The sequence below is a fragment of the Rhinatrema bivittatum genome, chromosome 11 (assembly GCF_901001135.1).
Source record: "Rhinatrema bivittatum chromosome 11, aRhiBiv1.1, whole genome shotgun sequence".
NCBI classification, from domain to species: Eukaryota; Metazoa; Chordata; class Amphibia; order Gymnophiona; family Rhinatrematidae; genus Rhinatrema; species Rhinatrema bivittatum.
The window spans coordinates 78,200,575-78,224,526 of NC_042625.1; the positions used below are offsets into that span (position 1 = coordinate 78,200,575).

Consider the following 23,952-nt stretch of genomic DNA (forward strand, 5'->3'; position numbering starts at 1 on the left):
GAAAAATGAGTGGTCATGGAGGTGTTCCCAAAGGCAGGGAAGGGAATTTGTGCTAATTTTTAGTGCTAGGCAGCTAAATTTAGCTGCCAAATCTCGGGAGCCAAATGGCAATCTTAAGTACGTAGCCTACTTTTCTCACCTAGATTTAGATTCACTACTCATGTTCAGTTGCAAGTTTTGTGTGGCTGAATATGAGCCTAAGATTTTAGGTAGTCTGGGATTGGCTCAAAATCAAGCCCTATGTGAGCAGCTTCAGCCTCAGGTGGCCAGGTATCCTGCTTTATACAGGGGAAAGCCTATTTTTAAAGACATTTTCCTATGTCCCATAAGCAAGAACAGGATGCAAAATTGTCCTATTTTTTTTTTCAAGCTGGCCATACACAGAAACAAATGTCATACATGACATATATGGGTAGATTTAGGATTTTAAAAAGGGGATGCAGATGGGATGATGTCATCATCCTTCCACTCCTTCCTCCCAACCCCCTATCTTCCCTTCTGCTTTTTCTCCCCCTCCTTTTTGTTCCTTCTAGGTTTTTCACCATCTCCACACCACTGGTTTCTCTCCATCTACCCCCTTCTCCCATATTTGTCTCTCCCAGATTGTTTTTTGTCTCCCCCTCTTTCCTGCCAGGTACCTCTCCATCTCACATCCCACTTAAATGTATCCTCATCACCCCTCTTTCCATTTCCTCCTGTCCCTGCAAAATTTCTTTTCTGGTTCCTCACGTGTCCACGGGTTGCCCTCTGTTTCCATCTCCCCCACCAGGGTCCTCTTTATTCCCCCTTAGATTCTTCTCTCTCTCTCTCTTTATTTAGATTCTTCGCCATCTTCTCCTAAACAATTGTGAGTAGGGTGAAACAGGTAAATAGGGAATGTTTATTTACCTTTCAAATAGTACAAGGAGTAGGGGGACACACTCTGTGAAACTAATAGGCAGCAGATTTAAAAGAAATTGGAGAAAGCATTAAGCTGTGGAATTTGTTGCCAGACGATGTGGACAAGGCATTGAGCATAGCTGAGTTTAAAAGAGGTTTGGACAAGTTCCCGGAGGAAAAGTCAATAAACCATTATTAGCCAGGTAGACTTTGCAAAGCCACTGCTTACCCCTGGGAGTGAGCAATAAGGAAAGGATCTGCTGCCAGGTAGCTCCTAGAGATCCAGATTGGTCACTTTCAGAGTCTGAAACCTTTGATCTGACCCAGCTTGGCACATCTTATGTTGTTATTTTCCCAGGTTCATCTCCCACTTCTTCCTCAGATTCCTATCAGCCATCCCCCAGGTTCCCCTCCACCTCTTCCCCCCCCCCCCCTCCTTCACATTCCTTTCAGTTTCTTGGAGCACAGATCTATGGACAGAGTAGGGGGAGGTCAGCAGGGCGGGAATACAGCAAGCATAGGCTTCCTGTCCACTTGGCTGCCTGTGGTGCCCCCTTCCTTTGTAATTGGGAAGTATAGGAGGGGAAGGAGCAGCAACCACAGAGAGCAGGAGTACTTGCTTGCCACGCCCCAGTGCTGCTGCCCTGCCATTACAGTTGCTGACCTGATTACCAGGGAAGAGGAAAGGTGGAGGGCATTTGGCCTTTTAAAGGTGATCCACATCCCAAAGCTGTCTTGCAGCAGCTGCTGTAGAGTGTCCAGCCGGAGAAGACTGCTCACGGTGGGAGGCACAGGCACCTGCAGCTTTGAAGCTTCACCCTGCATGAGCTGCAGCCGCATCAGATAATGTAAGAGAGACAGAGGAGTTTGCTGTATACAGTAATTTTTTTCAGCAAAAAACTCCTAGTCCAGCATTGATTACAGAACAAGAACAACACAAACAGCTGGACTGAAACCTTGCATCATCACTGTCTCTCCCACTTCAATATCATAATGATGTTACAGTGTTTCTTTTCTGTGCTACAAGATCTGTAAAAACCTTACTTTGAAGCATCGGGTAGGAAAGAGATCAACAGCATTTACTGTAAACCATTATTACCGGAATACAAAGAGAAACTTGGCCAGTGTTACATCTTTCAAACAAAGCAAAACTGAGACAATTGTAAGAAAGAAAAGGAATGCCTGCTGCAGATACCGGGGGTCTGCCTCTGCAGAGCTTGGAGAGCCTTATGAAGGCCAATGACCCCAGCTGCTGGCTGTAAGGATGTGGCTGCCACATGGCTCAGGTAGACAACCTCCTTCCACCCATCTTGGGGGCAACAGTGTCAGAGGGCACAGGACTCTCTCCTCAGAGTTTGGCGAAAGTGGACCCCACAATAAGAGTGAAGCAGAGAAAGCCAGGCTAGAGTCTCCTCTAAATGCTGTCCTGGATGGAGCCAAAGCCGGTCCCTCTTTCTGCTTCGCGATATCCTTTCTTCATCATGGCTGTGATGTAGGCAAAAAGACTCTGAAAGCAAAAGGAAAGAGAGAACGAGAGAATAGGCATGAAAGCGCGGGAGGTAGCTCTCGCACGCAAGGCTACATTTCTCATTAGGCAGACCAGGTGTATATCAAAGGGCGTTGCGCTGTCAGTGTTTGGCGTCATTAGCCACTTCGTGCCAATTTCTGGTACTTCCTCTTTTTCTGACCTGGCTCCATACTCTGCTTCCCTTACTTCCGAGGAGGGCTGGGCATTTTGTTTCAGGCTGCTTTCAAAATGGAACAAGTTAAATTCCGATGAATTTTTGTTGAAATCTTGTTTCGTTTTGAAAGCTGATAAAAGAAAATAAATAAATTTGCTGGTGGGCCTAAGCCTAGGCATGAAACTGGGCCCTTGCCCAGGGAATAGGCTGAGACCCAAAGCAGGGACCCCAGTCTATGTCCAACTGTGACCGGCACCTCAGCCTGGACCCAGGCCCAATCCAGAGGCCTGGTTCCAACTCCTGGGCCTGGGCCTGGATGCAGGCCAGATGCCAGGGCCCAAGCTGGAGGCCGGGTCCTGATGCCTGGTTCTCGGCCCCAGGCCTCGGAGATCTTCTTTGCTGTCTTCTTTCTTCTTCTTTGTAATGAAGCAGTCCACTGGGGACCAACAAAGGGCGCCAAGTTGAAGTATGGCAATTCAGTTAGCTGTTGTCCATCAAAATGGTGCCCTCTGCTTGGGAGGATGTGCCGGAGTTAATTAACTCCAGCGTATCTCCAGCAGACAGCATCATTGCAAAGAAGACCACCAAGGCCTGGGCCTCGACTGCAGATCCCCCCCCCCCCCCCCGACCAGGTAAGTGGGGACCGGGGAGGATCCTGGTCCTGGCATTATTCTAGCTGGGAAGGATGGGTGAGGGGCACGGGAAGCCCTGTTTCTTTTTTTTTTTTTTAATGTTCATTTCGTTTTTTTTAAAAACGAAATAAACAAAATAAACATTACACAAAACTAAATTAATTTCAAAACCCACTCCCCCCCCCCCCCCAAAACAAAAGAACATTTTTATTTCTTCCCATCCCTAGTTTTGAGGGACTCCTACCCCTCCAAACGTGCTCTGAACTTTGGAGAGGAACTCCAGCCTCCTGGGTAAAGGCGCGTTGGGTGGTTACTTAGGGCGCCATGAGCTGAGGGAGCACCCTGGGTGCTGCTGGCATCACCTGTTATCCTGAAGAGCTGGCAGGGAGTCAGTTTTTTCCCATGGCTCCATTTGCCCTAGAGCTGATCTTGTCACCCTCCCACCTAGAGGTGGGTGAAAGGTAAATCCGGCACTATTTACATGTTTATATAGACACAGTGACACATGCATTTACAGATGCAAGTATGCACACACTGAGATGTGTATAGACTCATGCATGCCGAAATTCACACGCACAAACACACTAATGTGCATGGACCTATACACGTGCATTTATGCACAGACACACATGGTTAAAGAAGCTACTAGTTGTGTACATTTGGAGAGGTGCTGACAGAAAGGAGCTAAACCTGTGATATACTCCCACTGCCTTCCAAGGAATACAAAATACATGTTTTATCTGGGGAATATGATTGTCTGAAGCCCTGGGAAATTTTGTTACCATCCTCTGGATCCACGCAGCTGATCATCCAAACATGGGGCCTTAGAAAACCGAATTGGATGACAAGCAATCTTCTGCCTGAGTCGGGCTGTGTGTCTCGGGGGGCATGTTCTGATACACTCTTATTTAGATAATAACGTATCAGCCTTGCAGGCTGCCTTTTATTAGGTCTAAGGGCCTCTCAGCTGTCTTTAGCCAATCAGCTGCGCCTCTTGCTTTGTCTCCGCTGCCCCGGAGAGTGCTGACACAGGTGTGATAGGGAGCCAGCTCAGACCTACCTCCCAGGCCGCCTCCACTTCTAGAGTCCACCTCTCTTTCAGAAAGGGTTTCACAGTACTGATGAACTGGACACCTACATACTGAAGACAAGAACAGGAATTCAGCTCATCTGCTCTGATCAGGCCCCCTCCCTGGTTATTTCCTCATAACTGGAAAACTGAAGGCAGGGTGCAAATCACAGCACTTGGATTTATCCAGTCTTTACTTTTTCCCCTGAGTGCTGCCTGAGTGATAAGGGGCCAGAGTAAATCTAGCACTTGAATCTGGCCCTGGTAGAGGTTTATTGAATAAAAGGTGTGCACCTTTTAGTGCCAAAAAGTATGCAGACTCAAATGTATTAAGGCAAGAAAGAAAGGAGCATTCAGAATAAGGATGTAGTAAAGCGGAGAAATGGATACATGAGGAATCCAGCCAGCACTGGTGTATACAAATCAGAGATTGTTGGCGAGCAGCCTGGTGCCTCGGTGGCAGTGTGGAGGGGGGACCTAGGTTTGATTTCTTATACAGATCTTGCACCCCCCCCCCCCCCAAACCAGCCAGAACTGAGATGCTGCAGAAGCAGTGTTCACGGCCCCCCAAGGGAGTCCCAACCATAGTGCAACGGGGACACCTTATGGGCGGAATTAGGGCGCCAGGTTTAGGGTTCTGGCCCCCACTGAGGACTGTCACTGCAATGACTGTTGTAGGTTGACTTGGGAGGGTTAATAAAACCCCCCTGGGTAGTTGCAAATTAAGTTTCATGACAGCAGATCCCCAGCCTTGGTTCTGACTGATTTAGAAGCCCCAAGGAGCAGGAGGAAACTGTTTCCCTCTGCATATCCTCCAGCTGCCCAAAAAAGAAGTGAGTGCGGCCGGGGTAAGTATATGAAAGAAGGCTGGGGTTTGGTGGCAATTTTAGGCTTTGTGATGGCCTCTTGTTATGTTTGATGATGTATATGTGTGATGTGTTGTTTTTAGTGTATATGTAGTGTGATTTATTTGTTCCTCGCCTTGATGGTTTGCTCCGAAAGGTATTAATCAAATTCAGGTGCATGCATAGATTAAAAAAAAAAATCACTGCTTTCCAAAAGCATGGGGCTAACGTTCCAACGTGGATACGTTTTGGGACTTTTGGCGGACGCCCTGTCAGTTAAGGATGATGAATAGCAGCTTGCTAATGCTTTGGGGGGGGGGGGGGGAGGGGGATTGTTTCAGCCGGCGATGTTTGCATCCATGGCCAGAGATTTCCCAGGGGCTGGCCGCCTTCTTACTTGATAATACTTGGGAGGGGCGCTGTACTCGTGATGGCTTCGGCCCAGCTCCGTGGCCAGTTGTTCCAGCTTGTCTTCCTGCATCAGGCGGGCCACGCTCTTCTCCATGAAGGACATCACCCTGGGAGTTAGCATCAGAAAGGAAAGGTCCATAAGTAACCTGCGCAGGAGGGGGGGGGGCGGTAATTATCTTGGGGTCTGTGGCTATGAAACCTCCCCAGTCCACCTGAGAACCAAGCCAGGTGGCAAAATGCCAGCTTACGATGGCGGCCCAGCTGCTGAGAAATCAGAAGCTTCAATTCAGAGAGGCCCAGCGGGGTTTAAAACTCACATGGCCACTGATTTCTGAGTCGGACCCAGGGGTTCCTGCATTATCCAGCTAAAGAATGGGGGAGGGGTGGCAACTGCGGGCATAGCTGTTGAAGGGGGAGGCTCCCGTCACTGACTTTCAGCAGGGGTCACTGCTGTTGATTTCCAGTGGGAGAATGTTCGGGCCCAGGTTATTTACCCTCTCTTAGATAAAATTAAAAAAAAAAAAAATCCCCAGTCTGCACCCATTATCACCCTGATCCCCTCTTGTGCACCGGTGCCCTCGCAGAAGGCCAGAGCCTCTGAGAAAGGGCTTGGTCCATCTGAGCTGTGGCAGCCCGGAATAACTAGCTTCCGTCAGATGAGAGCATATGGGTGAAGAAGGGGCAAACCCCCATCAGGCGCCTGATTTCACCCCAGTACACGATGGCGTTTGACAGCAGAGAAACTCATTGCTTTCCCTGTGAATAGAATTAGGATGTTCTGAAGAGGGCAGAAGAGGAGACGGCTTGACCCCCGACCTGAGACCGTGGGCCTGAAGCTGTTTGCTCATCTTCAGCTGCTGGAAATCATCGATATCCCGAAAGAGAAAGAAGGCATCTTTGCACTCCGGATGGGTCTCAAACAATCTGTGGGAAAGAGGAACACACTGCACTTTAATCAAGGTATCGAGACAGAGACGCACAGGCCAGATGCACCAAAGAGTTTCTCCCATTTTGTGTCTAAGGGAAAAACATGCAGAACATCATAGTAACCCCAGAGGATGACGGCAGATAAAGATCATTTGGCCCAGTCTTCCCAGTTCCCCTTGCCTTTACTGATCTGGTTATAACTCTTCTCTTACCAGGGTCCCTCACACTAAGAGGATCTCCCAGCTGCCAGGGGTAGAAGCTCAGCCGCCTGCAAGAGGTCGTGCCTTTAATTTTTGTGCTGTTAGCTGGGGGAGTGTCGCGAAGCCATTCTGCCCATGCTAGTGACTTGCCGCCTCCTCCAGTTGTGTCCAGGAACATAGCCAAGACTGCCACCGTCCGACCGTGCTGGCTGACCCTGCCGCCTCTCTCTGGGAGCCCGATACGCCTGTCCCACTGCTCTCTGCAAGCTGGTTTTATAATCTCGCCATTGTGGACCTCTGCTGATGCATCCAGATGAGCCTATGGGTTTCCGTACCTCCCGCGTCTCCCCCTCACCTTCCCTCTGCATCTCTCACAAGCATGCTTTAATTCTGGGATGGTTTCGGTAACTACCAACCTTTGCTGGGTGGTGATTCAAGCATTGTCCACCCTCTCAGTAAGGAAGCGTTTCCTCCCAGCTCCCTCTCTCTAGCTTCAGTTTTTCTATAGAAAAGGAACGTACTATGGGTTACTGTACCTTGTAAGAAATATATTTGGTTCATGTTTGGGGAGCACTGCTGGGAGCACAGTTAGAGCTCATTTAGGGGGTCAATTAAAAAATTAGTTGGGTGCTTAAATTTAGGTTGATGTTCAGTCAGATTTAGACTCGTACATGTTTGGCTGAAAATGTATTTACATTTAGACTTGCAATTTGTTTCCTAGATTTAGGCCCCCATGTTAGGTACCTCGTGCTGAAAATCAGTGCTACAGTGTGTTTCCTGCGTTAACTCCACCCATTGCCAAACCACTGTATTTTGACACCTAAATTTAGGAACCTAGTGAAAATAGCAACCTAAATTTCAATGCACAGCCCTAGTTAATTTCCATAGGGGCCAATTAAGTTGCCTAATTCACAAATTTAGGGACCTACACCCTTTTGAAATGGATCTCTGTGCTCACCATGTGACTGAGCCCGTCGCTTAACCTCCCTTTGCTGAGACGCAGACTGTAAGCCCTTGTGATCTGTCATGTACAGTGCTGTGTACACTGATGGTGCTGTCTAAATGATGAACAAGGCGCCACTGGAGATGGCACCATAGAGAACAAAACTGAATGCAAATGAGGCCGTGCCTGTGAGGAATTCAGGAGCTGGAACTCATCCAGGAGCGGCGCTATCTCACTTTGCTTTCAAAGTGCATGGAAGGATGCCCGGGCTTCATCATTTCAATGTATTCAACACTTTCTTTTAAAGACACATATGTGCACGTTAAAAATAGGGTTTCATGTTCCTAACACCTCCTCCACCAACTCCTTGCAGTCAGAGCTCATGTAAAACAAAGCCAGCTTATTCTCCTCAGTGCTGTCTGCATTGTATTCCCTCTCTCCCCCAAAACAGGCATTGAAATGGTATAATAAAAGAAGGGCATTGTTATTCAAGCAGCCTAAATTACCAGTCTCCAAATGGATTTTGGATCCAACACATCCTTTTCCCTTTGTAACTTGCCCTCTCGCCCGCAGAAAGAGGCATTTTGTGCTTGTTTGCTCGTATCCGGACAACGGCATGGGATAAACACTGTGGATCCCTAAGGGGAAGGGGAATGGAGTAAGAGGCATGGGGGTAACTTGCTGGTGCGTGGTGGATACTACCCTTAACCAATAAGCCTTCATTCTGTTGATGCAACTCCATCATTGCTCGCTGCTTCAACAGCAGGGGAGAAAGGGGAATTAGATTCAGACAGCAACCAACAAGGACATTGAACTGTACAGTCTGGGAAAAGAAATAAGCATGGGGGTAACTTGCTTGAGGTGGCAGTTACTGCCCTTAGCCAAAATGCCTGATACTACACGTCTGCTGCAACTCCAACATTGCTCTCTGCTTCAGCGGCAGGGAGTGAAAGGAAATTGGACTCAAACAGTAACCAACAAGAGCTCTGACCTTGGCGGTCTGAGTAACTGATGGGAAACTGCCAACTATGGGAGCTTGCTGGGCAGACCGGGTGGACCATTAGGTCCTTTTCTGCCGTCACTTCTATGTTCCTATGTCTTTATTCTGCCTTTTGTTGCTGTTTTTTTTTGTTCTTTAACTGAGTATAAGCTGAGTCAAGCTTCTAAAACATGATCAGTTCAGGACAAGCCAATAAAAGCATGCAGCAGAGACGCCCTTGCCCCCTCCCCTCCCTCAAAACAGGAGCAAAATTCAGCAGGGGGCGCCCAAAACTGGGAATCTGTGGTTCCTTCTTGCCAGGACCTACCATTCTTCCTCATTAAAGGACTTAGGAGTCAAATTTTCATAAGCTATTGAGTGGCAAAAGTACCCAGCTAATTTTACGTATCTTTAGCCAAATTAATAATTTGGATTTTTAGCCCACCTTTCCAATCATTGCTCGAGGTACCTTATAGCATCATTAGTATTCAGGTACATTATATCCCCGAGGGGATGGGAGATAAAGCGACTCGTCCACAGAGGGGAAGTGGGATTTGAACTCTACTTTCACTGGCTCATAGTCTATTTTCTAAGCACTAGGCCACTCCTACCAGTTAAGGTTTATCAGCTGAAATTGTACCTAAATCTAGTCAGACAAACTTTGCCTAGATAGATTTAGACCAGATATTTGGCCAGCTAGAATTGTCTGGAAAAATGTATCCAGTTAGCACAGAACATTTGTGTTTACTGGCTATAATGAAAATCCACACTGGGAACAGCTCCACCGCCGCCACTATTCTGATTGGCTCAATCAGGGCACCCTATGAATTTGGACAAAAAAATGTAGCAGGTCAGGTAGGGAAAATCTTCAAAGTCAGAGGTTTACCTGGCTAGCTTCCAAAATTAGCCAGGAAAACCCTTTGAAGATTGACCCACATCAAATAAAAGAAGAAAAGGGCCAGATTTTCAAAAGGTTACGCGCGTAACCAGTCCTGAGTGCGCCTGGCCTATTTTAAAAAGGCCCGGCGGGGCGTGTAAAGCCCCAGGACGTGTGCAAGTCCCGGGGCTTGAAAAAAGGGGAGGGGGCGAGGCGTGGGCAGTCTGGGGCAGGGTCAGCGGCTCTTGGCACAGCGGCCAATTGCCGACATCATGTGCCGACAATTGGCCAACGCGCGCATCTTGTACCTGCCCAGAGACAGGTGCAAAAGGTAAGATTATTTTTTGGGGGGGTGGTTAGGAGAAGGGGTGGGAAGGTTAGGTTAGGGGGGAGGGAACAGAGGAAGGCAGTGCAGCTTGGCACGCACAATTGTGCACCCCCTTGCTCGCGCCGAGGTCGGATTTTATAACGTGCACGCCTGCGCGCGCATGTTATAAAATTGGGCGCACATGTGCGCACGCGCACATGTAGGCTGCACATGCATGTTATAAAATCTACCCCAAAATGCGTGGATGCTGGAGAGAGGCTGAGAGAAACTTAGCATTGCCATCTCTCCCAGGTCAACCCAAACGGGTTGATCCAGTCCTGGGTTTGCCCTCCGTGCATGCATGAAGATGTAGCTCTGAATTTCTCAGAGAAAAGTAAGAGCTCTCTCTCCATCCATGGAAGTGGGATAAAATCAGCCCTAATGAAATCTATGGTGTCAGAAGTGGGCAGCGGGCCGAGGGTGTCTGTAATATGAAACACAGACAAAAGTAAACTCCCATCAGCTGACCTTGTGCACCCAATCCGAACCTGTCCCACTCATCTTGTTTGGTTGAGTGGGACACATCTCCATGCATCTAATGAGAGTGGAATAGCCCCTGATACAGGCCAACCCTGCCAGGCCTCATACCTCAAGGTAGGTCAGTACCTTCTCTGGAGCCACAGAAAAAAAAAAAAAGCCAATATGGACTGCCTCCTTGATTTTGCTGCAAATGGGCAGTGCTGAAGGGGAAAAAAAAAAAGACAGGTTCGGCATCACTGGCCCATTAGGACCGGTGCAAGAGTATTTGGCACCCTAGGTTAACCTTCAGTTGTGCAACTCCACCCCCAACTGACCTATCGGTGGCAGCTCCAGCACAGCGCTTCCTTCTTTGGCAGTATTGACGCTCCATCTCTGAGCCTCGTGCTGGTGGGATTTTGCCTCCCCCAATATTTTGATGCTCCAGGTGACCACCTAGTTTTCCTAATGGAAGCACCAACCCCGCAGCCCATGATTAATGTCCCTGCTTTTACAAAGAACGATGATGCTGGGGCTACCTTTTTTTTTTTTTTTAGCGCTGCCAGCACACAGGACAAAGACAAGGAGGTGGCGTCTTCAGTCGGTGCCACCCCCTTTTTTTTCTTTTTAGTGCCAGCAGTGGATCCACATCGAATTGTACATAAAGAGTAGCATGAGACTCGGGAGCTATGGGTTGCTGACCCCTGACTCAGCCGGGCCGGTTAGCTGGCAATCCCATAGCCCAGCACCTGGTCGGGGGGGGGGGGGGGGAGGGGCCTTGCCCACTTCCCCCCTGGTACGCCACTGGATCCCGTTCTGGTTTTGCTCTGTTGCATTTGTGGACTCGAGTAGTCCAGTTTCTCTAGAAAAAGGCGGAAACTGGAAATCCATAGACGCAATGGGGGAAAAACCAGAAGTGGATCAGCCTGCCAGGGTTGAGCTGGGTGAGCTGGTGATCCTAAAGGAAAGTAAAATCAGGATTGACTCAGCCTGTCTCTTTTAACCCGGAAACGTATGTGAGCCTGGGAAGGGGGACCAGGTTGCACACTAGAGCTGCTTTAGATAGTTTTGCCAACTGCTAAGAGAACACAGGCTGAAAATGTATTTGAGTTTGCTAAACTGCCTCCTCTCGCCATACCCAGTGAGGTGTGAGAAGCACAGAGGGTGACGGCAGATAAGGCCCATCCAGTCTACCCAGTTTCATTCCTGTGGCAGTGCCGTAGGTCTCAATTGACCTCTGACCTCCTCTCCCTGCTTACCCCCCAGGCTTTCCTGAATTCTGTTGCTCGTTTGGCCTGCACCATCTCCCTCGGGAGGCCATTCCACGCATCAGTCACTCTTTCTGTGGAGAAATATTTTCTCATGTTGCTTCTGAGGCTGCCTCCTTTGAGCCTCTGGTTCTAGCATTTCCTTTCCTCGGAAAAAGGTTTGTTTCTCATGCTTTATTCATACCTTTGAGGAGTTGAATATCTCTATCATATCCCGAGCTGTCTCTCATCTCTCCTAGGATATATTTATTTAAGTCCTTCAGTCTCGTCTCATCATACTTTTGCTACAGACCCTGTAGCCAAGGCTGACCCTAGGAGAAAGGAGGTCCAGGGCCCCTCCCACTTGTACCTGTTTATCCCCCCTCCTTTCCCCCCCTCCCCCTGCAGGAGGAGAGCAGCGCTTCTTACCTGCACTCACCACCTTCTCTACCCGTTTTATTCTGGACTGAATATGCAATGCCAGTGGGTCCAGGTAGACAACGGAGGGGGGGGGGGGGGGGGGGCTGCCTGCATGTTCAGCCTTCAGAGTAAAAGGAGGAGGCAGATGCAGATAAGAAGCGCTGCTCTCCTCCTGCCTGTGGAAGGGAGGTCGGAGGGGATTGCACCTCGTAAGTTGAGGGGCCAAGAAGGAAAGAGGCTGCTGTGGGCTACCATGGGCCCACAACACAGCGAGGGAGTACTTTAGCGTAGGAAGCACACTGGCTGGTCTGTCTGAATTTGCCGAAGCGCAGGGCCTCCCAGGTGCATGCTGCCAACAGTCGCCCTGTTTCTCTGCCTCCCCTGGACAGCCCTGCTAGTAGCCTCTCTTTCCAATCCTTCCATTCTGTCTGAATCCTTTTGGAGATACAGCTTTCAGAATTGGATGCAATTTTCCCTTAGCAGATCTCCCACACAATGAAATATGAAGAAGGCAATTGATTTAAAACAAAATAGAAGCAGCTTCACATGGAGTAGCTAGGAAGCTCTGGTGCCTGGCCAGCAGTTCCTTGGTTTCACCTATGGCCACAGCTAAGCAGCAAGAAGTCATCGGAGTCATGCAGGGGCAGACAGGCGTGAACAGGTGGTAGGGCAGGTCCTTCTCTGTCACTGCATGGACTTGACTGTAACACTGAGCATCAGGTACAACCCTCTTAAAAAGTCACTCCACCTGTGCTGAATAGGAAGCTGGGAAGAAGCAATGACACTGCGTACAGCTGCTCCATTTTAAGTCAATTGTCTTCTTCTAATTTCATTATGTGGAAAACCTGCCAAGAGGAAATTGCAGTAATTGATCCAGGACATAAGACATATCCTTATTAATCTCTGTAGATCTGCTGATAGTGTCTCCTGATCCAAGAGAGAAGAGTCTGCCCAGAGCATCATGTGGATTTACAAACCATGCCAGAAGCCCTTGTTAGAGTCCTATCCACTTCCAGAAGCATTAACGCTCATTAAATCGGATTAGAGCCCAGTTTCTGAGCGTTTATTAGAGTTCACCCTGAGTGAGCGCAAGGACATCCAGACCTGAATAGTTCTGAGCAGAACCTCACCAGGATTTTTTTTTTTATTAATAATAATAATAATAATAATAATAAACATGTTTAATGAAATGTTCATTTCCATTTAAAAGTTAAGCAGTCACATACAGCTTCATAGGAGATGCAACTCAAATTTCCTGCTAACATTCAATACCCACAGTTGATAATAAGGACCTTGCTATCTCCTTGCGCTCTTAGCTTTTATGGACCTTACTCTTGTAATCAAAAGTCATCGGTCAGCCCAGAGCCCATGAAGTATGTCTGTGGCTTCCCTCTTTATACCCTAACAGTGTCCTGGACTGGTGATTCCTTTTCCACCTTGTATTTAGAGATAAAATCTTGAGCAGACCCTTGATTACCCAATACCCATCACTGTCAGGCCGATACAGTAACCTGCCCTTGGACGCGCGTTTTCCCTTACCCCTTATTCAGTAAGGGGCGGAAAACGCGCGTCCAACCCGTGGCACCTAACAGCGCCCTTATATATATATATTTTTTTTTGTTTTACTTCCTGCCTGGGTAAGAATCCTTCTCTATTCTCTGGCCTTTTTAAATGCAAATGTTTTGTGAGAGTATCCATCTAAACCTCCCTTTCCCTGCGCCCTCATTGAAATCCTTCCAGGCCAGTGTTATGGCGCCACCTACTGCTTGTGACTGGTGTTGTCCGCAAGTTAAGAGCCCTGCTGCTGGGAGGATAGGGTCTTGACAGGAGACAGAATTTGCACTTTCCTCAACCTTGGGACTAAGGTATGGGATATCGCGCAGAAATTGAGTCCTAAAAAAGGTGTTATGAAACAACCTCCATGTCTCTTGTAGCTTCAAGCCACCTGTCATGTCAGGAATAAACCATCTACTCTTCAAGCTTCTGTTGTCTGGTTTCTCTGACCCATCCAGAAATAGAGTCCAGAATGTCACTAAAACTGCCCCTCCCTCTCCATTATAATATTTCCCTTATGTACTAGCACTGGAAGCCCTTTGCATATCAGAAAAGCCATCACCCTTCTGCTTCCCACCCATAATAACATCGTAAATGTCGGCAGAAAACCCCAGGTGCTCCACCCGGTCTGCCCAGCAAGGTGTTCACTCTGTACAGGTTACCCCGTTTTCTTCAGTCCCATCCTTTAGCCATTAGGGATTCTCTGGGTTTGTCCCTCACATTGCTGTTCGCGTCTTCACTGCGTCTTCTAGGAGGACATTCCAGGCATCCACCACCCTTTCCGTGAAGAAACATTTCCTAATGTTGTTCCTGAGTCTACCCCTTTGGAGCTTTCTTTCCCTGGAAAAGGTTTTGATTCTTGTGCGTCATTAATACCCTTCCGGTATTTAAAAGTCTGTATCTTACTGATTTATTTTAAAATATTTATTGCCTGCACCCTCCAAATTCACCAGGCAGTTAAATTTAGCAGGTCAAAATAGGGGCAGGTTTATGATTTGGCCAGCCGGCACTAATGATCAGCGCTGACTGCTGGCCGAAATCTAGGCAGCCACATGTTGACCATTAGAGTCAGACAGATTTTCAGCTGCAAACTGTTGTGACTTAAAGTGACTTAAATTGGAGCCAATGATCTCAGGCACTTTCAGCCCTGCTCATCCATCCACTCCTTAGCTGATAGTTAATTTCGGGAAACTCCTTTTTCATTATAGTTAAGCTTTTTATTGTAATGTCTCCAATATTTGACGTGATACTATGTAGGAAGTCTCTTTTTTGTTTTTTGACCCCCATTTCCCCCCCTGCTCCTGTGAGCTTTCAGCTTAGTTGGAATGGGCTTCTCTTCACTTTCCCCTGTTTGCTAGAAATGTAGCATGAAAAGCTGGCAGCAAGTGAGCCCCTGCCACCATGCTGGGAGAGAGCGTGTTTGGGGCTCTCACAGGCTCAGCTGCTAACGCCGTCTGTGCTGTGATCTCAAACAGGGTCCGGGAGTCGGTAGCACCAGGCTGAGCTGGCAGGGGCTGGCATCTCAGGCACTGGGACAGACGGAGAAGGAGAGAGAGAGAGAGGGATGCAGAACGCATACAGTTCTGCTCACTTACAGTGATGGACTGGAAAGAAAAATAAAAAGGCCCCGCTCATCTGCTCACAGGTGATGAGGTCATGGTCCAAGGTTCAGCATGTGCTGGATGAAGCATGTCCAACAGCACTGTGGCTTTCGCTAGGGTCGATGATGTCATAGGGCACTTCCCACCACTATCATGATGTCAGAGAGTGAATTTTAATGAAAAAAAAATCCATCTGAAGCTATTGAACACACAGGCACACAGTGTTTCAGTAAGAAATGCATATATGGATAACTATACATTGTTAGAGTGATTCCAGACCTCTGTTCTGCCTCTCAAATACACACATCCATGGCTGTGGGCAAATAGCATCTCACCTTTCTATTTTCTTGTTGCTCCAGAAGTCTGACCTCCGGCGTTCTGTGACTGCAGAACCTAAAGACTCATCTTCTATCCAAAGACAGAATCACAGCTGCACACTTCCAAGAGGGGCGGCAGCTGCTTCCATACGCACCTCGGTGGCAGGGTCAGCCGTAGGAAGCACAGGACGGAGCTGGCTGGTGGTTAGAACAATGGGCTGATAAGCAGGAAAACTCGGGGTTCAAACCCCACATCCCCCGCTGAGACTCCTTGTGACCTCGCGCAAGTCTTGCCTCAGGTTCCCATTTAGATTGTAAGCTCTTCAGGATAGAGAATTGTACTTGAACACTAATAATGCTGTAAGCTGCTTTGAGCATTGTTTGGAAAGATGGGCTAAAATTCCAAAATATTATTATTCCCCCCTCTGCCCCAAAATGGAGTCATGCCCTTGGTATATCTTTTCCTTCCACTGTGCTCTGCTTGGGGATCACGGGAACAGCCTGGAGCTTTTCCCCTACCCTGCAAAGTTTAAACCGCACTGTTGTCATCAGGAAATAGAAAACTCTTCAGACCAGATATGGGGTAGGCAGTCAAGAGGTTCATCTCAGGCTTCCTCATAAGGACTGGCCTGCCTCCCCCTTCCCATATAAACACAGATAAAAACATAGACAGACAGATGTCCCCACTCTGGCCATATTCAAGTCCCACCTGAACACCTACCTTTCTGAGATTGCTTTTACATTTTAAATCCTGGTTCTCCTTGATCACAGCCTTGTCAGTTATAGCCATGTTTACTGTAATAAATACATTTCTGAAAACCTCCTATTCATTTTGTCTGTATGTCTTGATTAGATTGTAAGCTCCATGGAGCAGGGACTGTCTCTAATGTGTATCTGTACAGCACTGCATACATCTGGAGGTGCTATAGAAATGATAAGCAGTAGTAATACAGTTCTGTCAATGGGGCACGTTCTTACCTTATAAACATGATGATGCCCACCCTGGCAATGTGTTGGTGTAGGGTTCTCCAGGACTCTTGAATCAGCTGCTTCTGAGCTTTGGAGAGTGGCAGGGACTCAGTTGCTGTGGCTTGGGGATGCGAGCTGCACTCTTCCTCCGGTTTCCGTCTGGATATGTTTTCTGCCTCACTCCTTTCTCCATCAGGAGCCGCTTGCCCAGCTCCCGTTCCCAGATCTGACAGGGCACAGCCCATCCTTTGCCCGGCAGCGCTTTTGTCAGGCAGTGGATCTGCACCGAGTGCAAGATCTCCCCAACCATACAACAGCTAAACAGCCAAATTAGCAAGCTCCAGGAAAGGGTTTCAAAGCCAGCGATGAAACCTTGGCATTTTAAAACACAAATACCGAAGCATGCAAGAAACAGTTCCAAAGTAGATTCCTTTCTATCTTAAAAAAAAGTTCAACAAGACCTGGAAGTGCAAACAGGAGCGGTTCTAAGGGCAGAATGATGGAGATCTAAATGTCAGGATCCAAGCTCTTGACAGAAATCATTAGAGCAGGAATCCACAGATCTGGAAAGCTGTAGGCGCACAACAGTGCTTTGAAAGCGTACTCAGGTGAACAAGCTAGAAGAGAAAGGAGAGATCTATCTTACCGCTCTCTGAATATATTTAGATATATATGCCTGTCTCTGTCTGTCTCGTTGGGACTCTCGCTTTTCCTCTGTCTCAGATTGTATCAGAAGCAGGTGGAAGATCTGTGCTCAATCTCCAAGGTCCTAAGGACCATTTCTTTCCTCTATAACAACAACAACAAACATTCTTGGATGTCCTTTTAGTGTATGGTGAAAAATGTGCTTTCCTTTGACTCAGTCCTGACAGTAGCTTTGTGTGTGTGTATGTGTGTGTGTGTGTACATGTGTGCAATTGTGTGCACAAGTTTAGGTATCCCTAGTCAAACTATATGTTTCAATGAATCTTTAAGTGAACAGAAGCTGACACAATCTCGACAATATTCTGTACAAAGTTAAACATGACATTTTTCTGTAATTTTTAATGCAAGATTACTGTTAGCTGATTTTAACATGCAAACGTTTGGACAGCCTTTCAGTTTGTATTTTGTAACATCGCCTGTGGCAGAAAAAAACAGCTTCCAAATGTTTCCTGTAGACAGCTAAGGGTTCTTCTAGTCATGCTTTTGGAAATGTTTTCCACTTATTCTTAGGTCTTGCATGTACTGATAAATTTCCATGAAAAATACAATAACAACTGGAAACAAAAATCAATAACTGTAGCATGTGCTTTGGTAGCTCCTGTATATTCAAGGTGTTGGAGATATTTATTGTGTGTCACTTACATAGACTTCAGTCCATGATTTAATCAGAGGCCTAAAGCACGTTACAAAACAGTAATTTGGCCCCTGGGCTGGTAAAAGCAAAGCTTTTTCAGAATAAAGAAATTTGAGAACTAGTGGTCATGAAATGAGGCTCTGAAGGGGTAGACTCAGGAATAGCATAGTAAAATATTTTTTCACAGAAAGGATGGTGAATGCATGGAATAACCTCCCAGTGGAGGTGATAAGAGGCAAAAACAATAACAATTAAAGAAAGCACGGGCTCATTAATTGCAAAGAAGTGAGGGAAAAGCCAGAGATCAACTGGGGTCTAAGACACTGTAGCAGAAGGTAGTTGAGTAAACTAGATTGGTCCTTATCTGCTATCTAATTATAGGTGTCCGTTGTTTTGTAATGGCGAAGAGCGGTAATAAAAGTCACATGTGCGTAAACCCCATCAGTAAAGATTGGAGCCAGATTTAAGGTGAATGGCACCATTGGTGAAAAACATCTCCCTCAACTGATGGCGCCCCCCCCCCCCCAGTCTTCTCTTCATTTGCATTGGGATGGGATCTGCCGCAGCTACGTGATTTCAGTTTTCGGTCACGGCCAGGTTGAGCCTGTCTTCAACCGCGGCAGGGTGGAATACGCTACAGCCAGGCTGGGTGTGTCTTCGGCTGCAGCGGGATGGGATCCACCATGGTCAGGCAATTCCTCTCTTTGACCGCCGTTGGATGGTATCCGCTGTGACCACGCTAGGCCTCTCCTCCTCTGTCCCCATGGAGGTTAGGGTATCTCTCAGCTGATGGCACCCCTGGGCAACTGCCCAGTTCACCCAACCCAAAAACCGGCCCTACTGAAGATATTAAACAGCATCTCCAAATGTTCGAAAATTTGACGGTTAAAAGTTGGCAACCCTAACTGCATGTCTGAGATCTATGCACAGATTTTCAATCAAATTCAAGTCTGGGGTCTGCGAAGGTCATTCCAGAACTTTCATCTTTCTTTCCTGTAAGGGCTTCCTGGTTAAGGACATTCATTTTCAGTTTTAATTATATTTTTGCTGGAATTTCAATGTTAAAGCAAAAGACATTAGTGAAATAATGACTTTCCCTCTGATTTTTTGCCATGTGTTATAATAGTCATTTTTCCACTGATTATTTTTATTATAACATTGAAATTCCCATGAAAAATTAAATAAAAGCTGAAAAGTGAGGTCTCTCTTCATGGCTGCTTTTGAGATATGCCTTGCTGAAATATCCAACCTCTTTTCTGCTTCAGTTTCTGCACTGATTGTAGGACATCAGCTTCCAGGATATTTAGCTGAATCCATTCTTCCTTCCACCTGCACAATATTTCTTGTGCCATTGGCTGCCAAGCAACATCATTTATTTATTTAACAGTTTTATATACTGACCTTCATAGTAAATAACCATATCGGATCGGTTTACAATTAACAAGAATAAAAAACTGGGGTAACTATTCAAGTAAACGAAAGATAAACAGTAAGTAGGAATGAGTCAAAGTTACAATCAACAGGGAAGAGAACTTGGAATCATAGATCCACCCCCATCCTTAAAGGTTAGCGAGGTGCTCTTCACCCTTTTTTTTTTAACTAAATGTATCTTGTGCGGTCGTGGCTGATCAGTTCAATTTTTGTTTCATCAGTCCAAAGCAATTTGTTCCAAAAAGTTTCGACTTCTCGGGGTTTAGTTTTGCATACTTTAGGTGATTACTTTTGTGATGGGATCATAGAAAAGGTTTCCTTCTGACAGCTGTCCCATGCAGATCATTGTTGTGTAAGCAATGCAATGTGCAAGCAACTACTCCGGTGTCAGCTAAACTTCCAGCAAATCATTTACAGTGATCAGTTTTGCAAATCTGACTAGTTTTCATCCATAACATTGGGCTAGCCCCCGTGACAGGAACCAAAGCTGCAGAACCTCTGGATGACGTCAGCATGACAGGATATTTAAACTCCCACCATATCCCTGGCTGGTGCCTCAGCAATGGGCCTCCTGTCTTGCCATGCAGTGCATGTTGCTCCAAGTTCCTGCTTGCCTTGTTCCTGTTCTTGTTCCAGTTCCTACCATGTCTCCTGTTACTTGTCTCCAGCCTTGCCATGTCTCCTGCCATGTTCTACTCTGCTCCAGCCTTCCCTTCCTTGCTGTGCCTTGCTCCAGACCTGCTCCTGCCCCTACCTTGCCTCTTGCTGTGTCTCATTCCCTGTGTTCTGCCTTGTCCCGGTTCTGTCCCTGTCTGTCGGTCACTGTCTTGTCTGTCTCCATCTGCCTTCCGGTTCTGACCTTGGCCTTGGATTCTGACTATACTTCTTGATCTCTGCCTGCCCTGACCTCGACCTGCCACCAGACCTTGCCTGACTGCTCTTGATGTGATACTTACCTAAGCCTGTGAGCCCCTGGAACCCAAAAGCTCAACCTGCAGAGAAACCCTGACTGGAACAAAGTCTGAGAGTATTCACCAGCTGTTGGCATGTGCCTAGTGGCTTCGCCTACCATGCTGCATCAACCTCTCCATAGTCAAACTCTCACACTCAGTTACATCAGCCAGTTTTATCAGAGAGTTTTCTTGGTCTCCCAGATCTTGTCTTGATTTCAACAATGTCATGACAACATGACATTCATGATTTGATTTGATTTGTATCAAGAAAGTCGGTATATAAAAGCCTTTAAAGCCTTTAATTTCCATTTCTTAACAATGTTTCTGATAGTTGAAATTGCTTGCTGGAAACATTTTGAAAATGTTTTTTTTATAGCTTTCCCCTGCTTTGTAAGAGCAAATTATCTTAAATTGCAAATGCTCAGACAGCTGCTTTGAGGAGACTATGGTTGTTAAAAGTAAATAGAATAACAATCACAGCCTGAGAGGTTGGAAGGGTCAGAGTATTTGTTCAAATGGAATTGTCTTCATCTGACTAATTGAAGACCTATGCCTCAATCAACTTTTCAGCCCTTATTAACTTTTTTTTTTTTTTTAAAGGAGTAATGAATCAATTGGAAGGGTGTCCAAACATTTGCAAATGCAATATTTACTTTTTAAATTATTTTCGATCTGTTAAAATCAGCAAATAAACCATAATTTTGTATTAAAAATTGCAGAAAAATGTCATATTTAACTTTGACCCAAAAAATAGAGAGCGAGTGATACAACAAAACATATTAGAAAATAAGCCTATCAGAAGCATTTAATGGGATATCAGATACAGGGGGACTTGGCAATAAAAATGCCAAAGACATCAATCATTTGCGTGATGAAGGCATTTTGGGCCGAAACATCGACTGAGATTGAGATTGGTACACAGGCAACCTAGTACCAATATCACCATGATATTAAGGGTGAGGAAATACAGAAAAGCAGAAAATCTTTATGGGCTTCTCCAAAATTAATGCCTGCTCAGGGCAGGCGTTAATTTTAGCGAGTAAACATGTGCAAGATAGGCCATACTCAAGGGCGCATTGAAAAAAAAAAGTCCTGCTTTCTGTGATTCCAAAGAAAGCAGATTTAGGGAAACTCTGCCAGCTTGCAGTCCCATTTGTGCCCTCAAGGAGTGGAGAGTGTGGGAAGGGAGGAAAAGAGAAAACAGAGGAGGGAGGGAAAAGCAGGGAGGGAGGGGATGAGCAATAAGGGGAGGGGAAGGGGAAGGGACTGAAAGTTAGAAAATGGGGTGAAAAGAGGGAAGAGAAGAAACTGAAGAGAGCAAAAAGAAGCTGTAGAAATGAAAGATGAGAAAAGTTTAAAAAGAGAAGAATGACTCAGGAGACCAAGATAGAGAGCAGCAAGAAAAGAAGAAACCCGTAAAAGGAAAGATAAGTTAAAGCAGGGATACTATAGTGATAGAGAAGGATTAGGGTTGCTGACTGCCTGGCATTTGGATGGCCCGGCCAGTTTTGATTAAGGGAGACCAGTAGCCAGTAATCTACAGACCACCATCTTCCCCATCAAGAAACCATCCTCCTGCCCTCCAGGATTCCCCTCTCTGCACTGCCACTGCCAAATTGATGCACTCCTCTCTCCCACACACCTTCACTTATGAAGCAAGGGGTCGGTCTTAGGCATGACTGCTGGTGATAGCAGCGGGTCATGAAAGCACATAGACCTGGACAAGAGCTATCTTATGCTCCACTCCCAGGATCCACCTCCCAAGGAAGAAGCCTTGAGGGGGTGGAGAGACCGCAGAGCCTGGGAGTGAGCTGGTGCACTCTGCCTCCAGGACCCACCTCCCATACTGAAGCCAAGAGGGGGAGAGAGAGGGCAGGGCTTAGGAGTGGAATGACCTCTGGCTCAGTCCCTGGCCTATGCACTTCCACAACCTGTTGCTGCCATCGCCATCATGGTTGGCCTATGACCGGTTTCTGCTTCAGAACAAAATGTTCATAGGGGAAGGAAAGGGGGTTGTGGAGAAGAAAAGGTATATAGGGGAGGGGGAGACTGTGAAGGAGAAAAGGTTCATGGGGGTGGGGTTAGAGAAGAGATAGTCCATGGGGTGAGGATTTAGAGAGGACAAGGTCCATGAGTGGAAAGGGGAGAGATGGTGGAGAAGAGGCCACGGGGAGCTGTAGATGAAAGATTCCATGGGGAAGGGAGATTTACGAAGGAAGGAGAAATGAGGTCTGGGGGGGTGGGGGGTGGCTGGTTGTTATTTTTATGAAGTTGGCAATTTAAAAAGTGGGGTAATGGTGAGGAGGTAGCAGTGTTTGGTGCCCCAGGCAAACCTTTGGTCATGCACCCCTCTCCTCCAACTTACCTCTGACACAGCGCTCTCTCCATCTGATGACAGTGGTTCTAGACCAGGTCTCCCTCATCCCTCTGGGCCTCGTGTCAACAGGATTTTCCTGCCCCCAAACCTTTACTGTTTTAGATGACCGCCTAGTTTGCCTAATGGAAGCGCTGGCCCTGGGAGGTAGAAGGGACAATGGAACGGAATTTAACTAAGCGCCTTATCCTGACTGAACTTAGGAATATTTTGTATTACAGTTAATAATATACAATATTATCCAAAATTAAAGTTCAATTTAATTTTACGTTTAATTTAAGTTTAACATGCTAATTGGCTTAATTTTAATTTAATTATGGAAATATTTAAGTATTTATTGTTATTGTTCAATGTTCAAGGATTGTATTATATGTTATTGTTCAATGTATTTTATATTATATTATTGTTCAATGTTCTTTGTAAAAAAACCCCGGTCTGACCTCCCAGACCAGGGCAATCTTTTCGTTTCTTGTAAACCGGACTGATTTGTATTGTATACAGGAATTCCGGTATATAAAATTAAAAATAAATAAATAAATAAATGGATGGATGGAGAAGTTGGAGGGGGGAATCAAATGGAGAAGGAAAGATAGAAACTTCAGTGCTCATTGTGTCACGTACATTTTGAGCAGCCCTCCCCCCCCCCCCCCCCCCCACTGAGATCACACATCCCTGATTCAGCACCAAACTGGATCATTGATCGATGCAAAAATAGTTTTTAAACTTGAAGGTCCCAAAGCAGATCATTTTCGGCACTGGACCAGAAACAGAGCGATCTCCTTTTCCAGAGCAGGGAAGGAGGAGGAGGACAGTGCCAGTCTGCTGTGTTCAGGGGTTTTAGGATATCAGAAACCTGACAGCTTGGTGCTTTTGGTTTCCCACTTTCCGTTCTTCCTCCTGGAGGGTAGAAAGAAACACAGCTTTTCTGCAGGGGATGGGACCGGGGTGAATTGCTGACCTGTTCTAAAACAAAATCCATCTGCTACCACCACAGCTTTCTGGGCAGGGATTTCTTTGAATAAACATCTTGAAGAAAAAATTATAATAAAGAATTCTGTTGTTTATTACTGTGAATGAAGAGCTGTTCTCTTGCTAGCTGGGCAGCTCCGTGCAATGGAAAATCGTGCGGATACTTACCTGGACATCCCCCGTGCAGCACTGTTACTGCAGGCAGAAAGGGGGGACTTGCACACTGCAGAAAAGCTTTATTTTAACGTAGACCATAAGCCCCATCTCTGCTTTGCCCCAGCTCATTGCCAGAGGCCCCTCCACTTCCTCTCGCTTGGGGATCCTCTGTGCTTATCCCATGCTCTCTTGAATTCAGCATTGGTTTTTATCTCCTGGGAGACCGTTCCATAATCGGTCTGCCCTTCAGATATATTTACTGTTTTCCCTATTAGTCGAGTCCACGTGCTCCCCTTCGTCCAGAACTGCTATCGTTTCTCTTGAAAAGACTGTGAGTGACTCTTCAGCTCTGGTG

At 46.6% G+C, this 23,952-nt stretch overlaps 1 protein-coding gene across 1 annotated transcript; it reads right to left on the minus strand.

The window, feature by feature from the left end:
- Window positions 1-1,331: 1,331 nt before the first annotated feature.
- On the minus strand, window positions 1,332-22,552 carry LOC115073379 (neuroglobin-like). Its single transcript, XM_029571750.1, has 6 exons — window positions 22,464-22,552; window positions 16,385-17,164; window positions 6,335-6,442; window positions 5,505-5,625; window positions 4,254-4,334; window positions 1,332-2,386 (listed from the first exon to the last, which is right to left on the minus strand). The coding sequence occupies exons 2-6, from the start codon at window positions 16,618-16,620 to the stop codon at window positions 2,294-2,296; spliced, it is 639 nt and encodes a 212-aa protein (XP_029427610.1). The 5' UTR covers window positions 16,621-17,164; window positions 22,464-22,552; the 3' UTR covers window positions 1,332-2,293.
- Window positions 22,553-23,952: the final 1,400 nt, after the last annotated feature.